The following is an 11,458-nucleotide window of genomic DNA, read 5'->3' as shown; positions in this document are numbered from 1 at the left end:
GTTAATATTTAAAAAAATTATAACTACATACATACGAGTATAATCACGTCTTTATCTCTTATGAGGTAGACATCTGAGCCGAGAGTCGCAAAAAGATTGAAAGGTCACGTTCAGCTGTATGGTTTAGTGTAAAGTAAAAAGTATTTATACACAATAAAAGAAAACAAACATAAAAAATACAAGATAGTAAATAAATGGAGTTTCCGAAAGTTATTGATATTCAAAAGTAAAAAAGAAAGAATATAAATTCTACGTATTTTTGCTGTCGTTTACGATATAACTTTTTTTTATTCTAAACCTTTTCTACCCTCAAACTGTTTATATATTTAACTTATAATTCTACCCTCAAAATAACTCATAAAACCTGCAGGTGTCGATTATAGAATACTTGTAATATTCATATTTATTGAGACAACAGATTTCTGATAAACGTGACATTTTTGCTTTATTTCAGTGGTATCTATGGTTTATCTAAAGTGAATATTATCTTGAAAACAGTTTTAATGCCATGAAATGGCGTGATATGAGCCATGGCTTGAACCGCAATGACCTGAAGTCTTGTCCAAGTGTACACCAGTCGGAACAGGTTTGATATTTTTCGCTTATAAGTTGAGCACGCGCATGCTATCTGATAGTAGTGGCTACGGCCGTTTGTCAGGTAGTATCGTATTTCAAATGTTATAGTGAAGTAAAAGGAGTGGACAATGTGGAAGACAAACGAAGATTTGGATTTGATTCAGCAGTAAGTTTACACTTTGTTTTATTATTATTCTTTTATAGTAGAAATAATTTAAGCTCAAACTTGATAGATTAGATCTACTTAATTATTTTGACTTAGGTGATTGTAATTATTTAAAAGTAGGTAATTATCCAAATAGAATTATGTAGGTATACATTATTACATATTTATCTATACTAATATTATAAAGCTGAAGAGTTTGTTTGTTTGAACGCGCTAATCTCAGGAACTACTAGTTCGAATTAAAAAAATCTTTTTGCGATGAATATGCTATTTATCAAGGAAGGCTTTAGGCTATATAACATCACGCTGCAACTAAAAGGAGCAAAAAAATAAAGGAATATGTGAAAAAAACGGGGAAAATTATTTTTCCTTGAGGGCTTCAATGGTGCCCAAAATAACTATTACACGCGGAAGAAGTCGCGGGCATAGCTAGTATTCATATATTTGCGATTGAGAGAGACGACATTGGTCTTAAAATCAGGAATGAAGCTTAATAACTAAGCAACTTTTTACAGGCATGGCACATACTTAGGCATACATAATAAACTATTTTTATGAAATAAATTTTAGTGTTCCGTATCCAAATGGTGTGTTGTAATTACTAAAATAAACTAACAATATTGAGTTTAAAAAACGGTTTTTAAATTTTTTTTGTAGGTAAAGGTACTCTTTTTGATTTAATTAAATTTATTTTATCTTACGCGGAACCTCTTTGAAAACATAAATTGATTGTTGAGAATAGGTTCAATACATTTATTATTATATCCGAGTATATATTACACCAGACATTTATTATATCCGAGAAAGAAATATCTGTTCCATTTTATTCCAAATTATTAACGAAAAAAATAGACCACTTGAACATTTTATCAGATTGTTTTGGTCTTTTGTCTATTTATTGACATAAACAACTGTAATTAACTAACGAAGCGTAATAACGACTTTAATTTCGTAAAGATATAAACAGTTTAAGTTGATTTGTTCATTGCTCTCCCGCGTCCGTTGTTTTATCAAATGTCTTTTAAAAATATTTTACGCTTAACAAAACCCTTAAATAATTTTGTACTAGACTGTTTAAGGTAAGGACATTAAATGATAATAAGCTTAAATACAAGTACAAAGTGATCAAAATAAAATTAGCAGATTTTCAACGCTACAATTCAGAAAAAATTACCTATTCCTATTCACAAGACGAAGGATAAATAAAATTAGAGTATTTTACTCTCTTTCAATTTAAGTAATGATTAGCATAGCCTATGTCCGATTGATATTTATGCCTTGTCTTGCATGTGAGATACTTTACTTACATGCCGTAACTATTTGTAAAGTTTTTGCGCTCGTCAATCACGTTTACAAATGTCTTCTTTTCTCCCTTAGTTGCCCTCTTTATAAACAGGAAGAGATGAAGAGGTATTTTTCTCTGCCGTAAACTACAAGACTGAAGTTAACATTTCTCTATGAATTATCTCACAATAATAACTTGAAAACAATTTTATTTGCCTCATCTCAGGGTTATCAGGGGTCGCATGGACCACAATATATTCCCTAGTAAGAGACTAGTCGTTGGAGAACTGTTAGTGGAACAAGTGCGCCATTGTCGGATCTCAACATGGTGGCGGAAATTATATCTGGATTAAAAGTTTCCAAGTAATTAAAACTATTGATGTATATTAAATACGTATTTGTCATAATTAATAAAAAAATTAAAAAAATTCACGCGTAGGAATACTTTTTGCAAGTATATGCAAAAAGTATTCCTACGCGTGAATTTTTTTCTTTTCTACGATATAAATATATTTACTTTTGTATTTTTTATAAAATTAGAATAAACATCGCAACGAATATCTGAAATTGTCAATTCAAATTGTCCTAGTAATGGAGTGCTTTTAATTTCTCGTAGAATAGTATCGTAGTCCATAAGACAAACGTTTCTGTTGCTAACTGTTCTTTCAGTAAAATAATAATCGAAAAATCACGGGTTCTTCAATTGAAATGTTTTGTATGGAGCAATTGTATCTGGTTCTCTATTAAGACTTGCTGCCATATCTAATGCAAATCTACACAAAATTTTAAAACTTTACCAGATCAATAGAAGATGACCTCCGTCGTCAAGTGTCCGAGACGAAGGCTCGTGCGGCCTGGTTCCAGCCGCGGCTCGCCATCGTGCAGGTGGGGGGGAGGGAGGACTCCAACGTGTACATCAGGATGAAACTCAGGGCTGCTGAAAATATAGGCATCACGGCTGAACACATCCGCTTCTCGAGAGATATCACAGAGTCTGAGGTATGGTGTATATAATTTGTAATTTTGTCACTATCTGAATCTATATGCCATTATTAAGTTATAATTTATACAGTTGAACGAAGCCTTTAATTATTTTCGAAACTGTAGGCTCAGACTACCCAGTACGAGTAAGTAAGGGATAAAGACGTTATAATATGTATGTATGAAATCGTGTAAAAAATAAGTCTTATATTCCATCGGATGCAAGACCATCCACCCTAATTACAGTCGTAACGAAGTTGGTTGGTGTTGGTGGTCGTAACATTATGCTTAAACCTAATCTAAAGACTTCTGAAGGCACTAGTTTTTTTTTGCTGAAAGATATCTTTGTTTAGTCATGGATATTTTTGTGTAGCATTTTGCCTCAATTACCCTAAAAATTACTCTCAACGAAGATTATGGCGCTATTTTCATCATTGAAGTTATGACATCTGACTTCGTAGATAAAAGTTGTTTGTGTGCGCTTATCATAAATTATTACAGTTATATCAGATATGATGTAACAGGGGTTGAACTTGCACATTTGTAAATATTTTTATACGGATAAAGAAAACGATGCAAGAAGGATTTTTTAGTTTTTCAAGCAATTCAAAGAGCTTAAGATTATTTAAAATAATGCATACTAATACATAGTAAGGTTAATTAAAATAAAAAAGTAACATACTAGGTACTGCTGACTCACACTGGACAAGCTATCAATAATTTCTCTGGATTTTTCATCTTGAACGAACTCTCTCCGTTTATCCCTTCCCCAACTTACCGTCAGGCTTTTTTTCATAGATTTAACAATTCGCATAATATTTTAGCTCTTGGCGGAGATAACCAAGCTGAACGAATCTCCTTCGGTGCACGGCATCATCGTGCAGATGCCGCTGGACACCAACCACAAGATCGACTCGCACAAGGTCACCGACGCCGTCTCCGCTGATAAGGATGTTGATGGGTAAGACGTGACCTTAGAAATCAGAAAGAAATCGCTTCAATATTCACTTGTTTCCAGTTTACTTATTTATTTGAACTTTATTGCACCAAAAATTAATCAATAGGTCATTAAATCCATACTGCCACAAGGCATTCTCTACTACTCGAACCTCTACGCAGTTGCACTAATGACCATTTTAAATCATTGAATCTGAGTTAATTTATATAGTTATATCAAATTTATATCATGTTCCTTAAGATTTTCACCTAGATCAGGTGCAAGCGGCGTACTACCAGCGAAACTGAGCAAATTAAAAAAATTTAAACAATTGCTATCGTTGATCCTTTAGCGTCGATCATAAAAAATGCTATAAAAATCCGCCACTCATAAAATTTTTATTCAATAGTAGCAGTTGTTGAATTCTACATATATTCAGCGTTTCATACTTTTGAGGTTTAAGGATTTTAAATATTTTATGTTCACGTCCATCAACATGTGGTTCAAGCATTATGATTCAGACAAAATGCTCAACAAACTTCACTAAATTAATTTATTTTCTTGAAATTGAATGTGTATAAAAATGACTAAAAGTTAATTTTTTAGCCAGGCAAGTGTTTGTATTAGATACTCATTTTTATCTTAGTATCATTTGCGTCGTTTTGTTGTGCTAGGGGATAGGCAGAGACTATAGATTTTCACTTGCTACATATTTTCATATGTTACTAGTTTAAACACTATCAACGAAGGCAAAGCGGCTGTGGGAGACCTCTCTGGTTTTATTCCTTGCACGCCAGCGGGTTGCGTGGAGCTAATCAAGCAGACAGGTGTCTCCATCGCCGGGAAGAACGTGGTGGTACTTGGCAGGAGCCGCATCGTTGGCACTCCTGTGTCAGAGCTACTCAAATGGGAGCATGCCACCGTCACCGTCTGCCATTCCAAGACCAAGAACTTGAGTGAGATTGTGAGTATCAGAGTTGAAATGTTGGTAAATTCGAGTAGGTATATAAAGTGTTTTCCAGTGGTTTCTGGCACTCCCTTTCTTGACTATATGTATGAATGAATTTATCCCGTACGGGGAAGACAGACCAAAAGTCTCGAAAAGACTCTAAAACTCCGGATAACTTAATGTTGGTATTGAAATTCAGATTGCGATAGTTTGCTAGTACGCAGTAGATCTATAAGTAGTAGATCTGTAAGTAGATTATAGACTAGGCTACAAAAAAAAATTAGCTTTAAAAAAATAAACTTACAATCTTCAATATCTAGTACATTTAAAAGAAAGAAGAATTAATTTTTCTTTACAGAGCTACATAGTTGACAAAAATTTTGTAAAACTTTATGTTCACTACAGACAAAGACAGCCGATATCCTGGTGGTGGCCATCGGTCGCCCGGAGATGGTCAAAGGGTCTTGGATCAAGCCCGGATCAGTTGTCATCGATTGTGGCATCAACCCCATTAGTGGTATACTTTATTATTTTTAAAATATACCCATTTTATCTTGAAATTTACTTATTTAAGGTTAAATGCCAGGAGACATCCCCAGTGAATTATATAATGATAGGGAACCCTTTATGTGCGAGTCCGACTCGCACTAGGTCGGTTGTAACGCTACGTAGCTATATACATCTAATATTGATACTAACAGACACTGAAATGGTAGAAAATCCTCATTAATGTTGACTTTTACACCAGCTAACATACAATAGACGGAACACCGAAATTATAAATATTGACAAAACACGCATATTGGCCGACATTTGATTCCCGCACACAGAAATGCTTTGCGCGGGTTAGTGTATAGTAACTACCATCAACATGTGGTTCAAGCATTATGATTCAGACAAAATGCTCAACAAACTTCACTAAATGAATTTATTTTCTTAAAATTGAATGTGTATAAAAATGACTAAAAATTAATTATTTAGCCAGGTAAGTGTTTGTATTAGATACTCATATTTATCTTAGTATCATTTGCGTCGTTTTGTTGTACACTTGCTAGGGGATAGGCAGAGAATATAGATTTTCACTTGCTACAAATTTTATGGGTTGTTTTTATTTAAAAAAAACATATATTTTAAAGTGTTGCTTACAGTTTATCAAGTCCTAAGTAGTTTTTCTACTTAGCTTATATATATATATTATATATATTTACTAATTTTATCCATAACTTTCAACAGATCCATCAAAAGCCAGCGGGCAACGTTTAGTGGGTGACGTAGCGTATGCCGAGGCTCGGGAAGTAGCGTCCCACGTGACCCCAGTGCCCGGCGGCGTGGGGCCTATGACCGTGGCCATGCTCATGAAGAATACAGTTCTCGCAGCCAAGCGCCAGTTGGACAGGATCCTGGCGCCATCTTGGCCGTTACAGCCGCTTAGAATCAAGCCTTTGGTGCCACCACCAAGGTTAGGAAGAAATTTTACTACTAATCACAGCCATGCTCATGAAGAATACTGTTCTTACAGCCAAGCGCCAGATGCACAGGATCCTGGCGCCATCTTTTATTTCTACGGAAAACGGGTTTTTTGCTTGTACCTACTAGTATGGCTTATATATTTTTAATGGTTTTTTTTTATTACAGTGACATCGAAATTGCTCGCTCTCAAAAACCTAAGGACATTGCCGAACTAGCGCATGAAATTGGTCTATTCCCCAACGAGGTCTCCCAGTACGGACGTACTAAAGCCAAGATCTCGCTGTCCGTGCTCGACCGCTTGAAGGAACAGAGAGATGGGAAGTACATCGTAGTAGCCGGGTTAGTATTTTTATTGTCATAAGATACTTTATTGTTTGTGCAATTGTGCATTAATTCTGACGAGGTATTCCAGTATCAAACCACAATGTGTAATGAACGTGTAAGCAGATATTACAGATTTCTGATTGATTGATTAGAATAAAATAAATCTGACTGATTTAAAGATAATTAACATTTTAAGTATTGTAGCCGGAGCGAGGATTTACGCTCAACCGTGATAAATATTTTTCGCTAAGTCAACTTTAATGATGATGTTAATATAACAGTGTTGAGTTGGAGTTTGTTCGCTTTAGTCCGTAAAATCTTTGCTATCAGGATTTTATGAGAAATTATGACATCAGAGTACTTATATAATTGAATTGCAAATGATCCTAATTAAAGTAACGTGATGTGTTCACCAGAATCACCCCAACACCCCTGGGTGAGGGCAAGAGTACGACCCTCCTCGGATTGGTGCAAGCGTTGTGCGCGCATCACGGACGTAACGCGTTCGCGTGCATGCGGCAGCCCAGCCAGGGGCCCACGTTCGGGGTCAAGGGCGGGGCCGCGGGAGGCGGTTACTCGCAGGTGAGGCAAACTAGCGACTTAATACTATAGAAATCGGAATAATGTAGGACTAATATTATTGCTTTTTATATGGTTAAATTTCATTTTTTTTCTCATGCTCTTATCGGATTTGTGACCGACAATGTTTCCTTTATTTTGAACATTGAAGATAAAGACATACAAGGAACATTGAAAAATGTAATGAAATGCATATACAGTCGAGTATTTACAGAGTTTTCCAATTGTTACGAACTTAGTCTTAATGGCGGCCGAGAAGACTTTTTTATAACTTTTTATTTTAATCATGATAATTATATACATATAATATATAATGAATAAATAAAACTAAAGCAGAAACCCTCCGGTTATTTTACGTGTAATGTTCTTTACTCCCATCAGTTAAAAGGTTCCTAGATTATAACAATGGGTGTCGTTTTTTTTTAACAACAATCGTAAACTTCCAGGTAATACCCATGGAAGAGTTCAACCTCCACCTTACCGGAGACATCCACGCCGTGACTGCCGCCAACAACCTGCTAGCCGCGCAGATGGATGCGCGCATGTTCCACGAAGCTACCCAGAAAGACGGTCCTTTATATGATCGCCTGGTCCCGAAGATCAAGGGCGTGAGGAAGTTCTCGCCGATCCAGCTCAGGAGGCTGAAGAAACTCGGCATCGACAAGACGGACCCTGATGCTCTCACGCCTGAGGAGAGGACCAAGTTCGCCAGGCTGGATATTGATCCCGCTAAAGTCATGTGGAATAGAGGTAATTATTGTTACTATTTCTAGGATGCAATGATGTTTTCTCCCGCGTCATAAATGTTTTCTGATTGTTTTGCATCTTAAAGGAATTTATTTATATGTTGATTAGATAAGATTTTTTTTCAACAAAAGAAACCAACTTTGAGATGAGTGTTTTATGCATTAGCGTCATAGTTGCACATTTTGCTTTTATTTATTCTGTGTGCTAAAGAAGTGTTAGTTATAATATCATAACATTATTTTTCAGTGGTGGACCTAAACGACAGATACCTCCGCAAAATAACAATCGGGCAGTCACCCACAGAGAAGGGTTTGACCCGCGAGACTGCCTTCGACATATCCGTGGCTTCAGAAATCATGGCCATCCTCTCCCTGGGCAAGGATGCGGATGACATTAAGGAGCGGCTGGCCAACATGGTGGTGGCTATGGACAGACAAGGAAACCCGGTTACAGCTGACGATCTGGTAAAAACTGGATGAAGTAATAGCATTTATGTTTTGTTTAGTAATACATGTAGTAGGTAGCTGATTCCGGTGGAACTTCGTCCTGGTCTGGGAATTTTGGAATACCTCTGGAAATTTCAAGTATCCAAATAATACTTACAAGAAATAAGTACCTTTGTAAAGTTGGTTACATACATTATTTATTTTTCAACCAACTTTGCCTGATGTCAGAATTACTTTTCTTTATATTGTACATTCCGAAATGCAGACTCACTTTTGTTGAACATGTAGGTGATTCAAGCCAAAAAAATCCTATCTAAACCGTAAATGACTTGGTGTATGCATGCAAAATTAAGCAAATACCTCATTTGTACCATGAAGGCACATCTAAATTACCTGACTATAACAAATATGAGTATCTTCTTAACTTATTATTTTCTATGGCACTATGATCATTTTTGAGTTTTGGTCTCCTCCATGATTCTCTTTGATTTCTGGCATGCCAGTGACAACATGTTCCCTTGCCTACCTTTTTAAGTTCCTTCTTGAGGCAAACAATCCATTCGCTTCCCTATCCGTCCTCCAGTTCTTTTGTTGTAACATCCAATTTGCAATAGTTTGACTTGAGTAAATATTTTTGCTGACTTAGTATTTAAAATGATTTTTCTACAGGGCATGACAGGAGCCCTAATGGTCCTTCTGAAGGACGCGTTCGAGCCGACCCTAATGCAGTCGCTGGAGGGCACCCCAGTGCTGGTCCACACCGGACCGTTTGCCAACATTGCGCACGGCTGTTCTTCAATCCTCGCAGACAAGATCGCCATGAAACTGGCCAGGGAGAATGGATATGTTGCCACGGAGGCTGGCTTCGGTTCCGATATAGGTTTGTGTCTATTTTTCTAGTTCTGTCAAGGTATTAGAAGCTCCATACACCAATCGCGGTGCGAATATCAACGGTTGAATCCTATATGTTTTGCACAGCACTGCCGCGCTATTCTCCGCTGCACTATGTATTCGATGTGTGTAGAGTTTCTTAGTCTAGGTGATATATAGATACGTATAATCACGTATTTATTCCTTAGGGGGTAGATAGACCATGCACTCTCACAAAGACTTATAGGCCACGTTCGGCTGTATGACTTATTGATGGATCGATTCAAATCTATCTTAATTTGGTCCAGAGGTTCGATTGGCAGAGAATGCCTTGTGGCATTAAGTCCACCTGCTGTACATTTTACGTGCATAAGTTTATAAGTTTAAATAAATAAATAGTTGCAAGCCCATCGTCAAAAAGAAGTAAGTTTATATCCTAATTATCATGTACACAAGCGAATGCCTTTACACTTTCCTGTCATGGGCATGCTCGAAGAAATTTCTCTAGAAATAAGTAGTGCCCTTTGTACTGTATTTCTCTTTTAAGTTTTATTCTTATTTTCCTTGAAATACATAAATATATAAATAAATAAATAAAAAATAAAAAGACGTCTAGATGCTGTCATGCGCAAATTGAAGAAAGGAAACAAATGTAAACCTATTACCAAAAATGACAGGCATGGAAAAGTTTTTCGACATCAAGTGTCGCTCAAGCGGGTCCCGGCCTCACTGCGCGGTGCTGGTGGCCACGGTGCGCGCGCTGAAGATGCACGGCGGCGGGCCCGCCGTCACGCCCGGCGCGCCGCTGCACGCTGTCTATGTACAGGTGAGTACTTTACACTTCATTATTTTTTACTTTTATAGCGAAACTCGTTTCTACATTCTTCTTCGTAACAGTATCGGTATCGTTTGACATATGTAAAATGTGCACTTGGAATGGGTATGCATGCTAGTCTTAGATATAGATATGTTATAATTATTCGTCAACCATCGTTTTTATTATAGCTTAAAAAGTTTGCCATGTATTTTGTTGCAGGAAAATTTGGATTTACTAAGCAAGGGTCTGTGCAACTTAGGAAAACATATTAGCAACGGCAATAAGTTTGGAGTTCCTGTTGTCGTCGCCATTAATAAACACGGGTTAGTATAAATAAATCATGGGTGGAAAAAACATTTTTTAATAAATTTCATGGATAGGCAAATATTCACGTAATAATTAAATTTAAATCGATTACTTTCTGCAGATACGACTCACCAGCCGAGCATAAACTAGTAAGAGACTACGCACTACAAAACGGCGCTTTCCGAGCGGTAGTGTGCGACCACTGGGCGCAGGGCGGCGCGGGCGCAGTCGAGCTCGCGGACGCCGTCATCGCCGCCTGTGACGTCACCAACAACTTCCAGTACCTCTACCCTCTCCAGCTATCTATCCAGGACAAGATTAAGAAGATCGCCACTGAGATGTATGGCGCTGGAGAAGTGGAATACACGGATGAAGTGTTGCAGAAAATTAAGTCGTTCACTGAATTGGTAATTTCTTTTCCTTGTTTTTATGACTATTTAATATGTGTGCAGTGCAAAGTATGTTGTATCTTTCTATTCGCCACTATCTCTCTATACTTTTGACTTTATCCACATTTATCACATTTTATGTGAAAACCTTCTAACCTAACTTATAGTAATAATTGTGCAAATTATTTCAAAACAAGTTGAACAAGTCTTAGTAATCCAAAACAAAACCATAAACAAGTGAATCCTAAATCAAGATTGGACATGTCTTAAATTATTCCCTATTGTGTTCAGGGCTACGACAAACTGCCGATCTGCATGGCGAAGACTTCAAACTCACTCACCGGAGATCCATCGGTGAAGGGCGCTCCCTCGGGCTTCGTACTCAAGATCAACGACATCTTCGTGTCGGTGGGCGCCGGCTTCGTTGTGCCCATGGTGGGCGAGATCTCCAAGATGCCAGGCCTTCCCACCCGCCCCAGTATATACGATATCGATCTAGACACTAAGACTGGCGAAATCCTTGGCCTCTTCTAAACTCCTCTAATAAAGTGTTTTGTTACTTATTTTAGTTTTATTAACAGTAGTCTTCTTCCATTAGGATACAATGGCGGGTGTTC

General features: G+C 37.2%; 1 protein-coding gene across 2 annotated transcripts; it reads left to right on the top strand.

The window, feature by feature from the left end:
* Positions 1–585: 585 nt before the first annotated feature.
* On the top strand, positions 586–11,404 carry LOC106129539 (C-1-tetrahydrofolate synthase, cytoplasmic). 2 transcript variants are annotated; one of them, XM_013328137.2, is made up of 15 exons: positions 586–742; positions 2,827–3,025; positions 3,832–3,968; positions 4,674–4,908; positions 5,299–5,410; positions 6,127–6,352; positions 6,529–6,702; positions 7,104–7,269; positions 7,713–8,016; positions 8,260–8,477; positions 9,129–9,339; positions 10,007–10,155; positions 10,366–10,469; positions 10,574–10,859; positions 11,133–11,404. In XM_013328137.2, the coding sequence occupies exons 1-15, from the start codon at positions 705–707 to the stop codon at positions 11,373–11,375; spliced, it is 2,802 nt and encodes a 933-aa protein (XP_013183591.1). In that variant the 5' UTR covers positions 586–704; the 3' UTR covers positions 11,376–11,404. The 2 variants fall into 2 exon arrangements, with proteins under 2 accessions (XP_013183591.1, XP_013183599.1); XM_013328145.2 differs by lacking the exon at positions 586–742 and adding an exon at positions 2,233–2,389.
* The last annotated feature ends 54 nt before the right edge of the window (positions 11,405–11,458 follow it).

This window comes from Amyelois transitella, chromosome 18 (assembly GCF_032362555.1).
Source record: "Amyelois transitella isolate CPQ chromosome 18, ilAmyTran1.1, whole genome shotgun sequence".
Lineage (NCBI taxonomy): Eukaryota > Metazoa > Arthropoda > Insecta > Lepidoptera > Pyralidae > Amyelois > Amyelois transitella.
Note: the sequence above shows the minus strand (reverse complement) of the source record. Positions and strands in the feature narration are given on the sequence as shown.

Coding starts and splice junctions, on each gene's coding strand:
- LOC106129539 (XM_013328137.2), top strand. CDS start 705: ATGTGGAAGACAAACGAAGATTTGGATTTGATTCAGCA. Junction 3,026..3,831: donor GAGATATCACAGAGTCTGAG/GTATGGTGTATA, acceptor ATAATATTTTAG/CTCTTGGCGGAGATAACCAA. Junction 5,411..6,126: donor TGGCATCAACCCCATTAGTG/GTATACTTTATT, acceptor AACTTTCAACAG/ATCCATCAAAAGCCAGCGGG.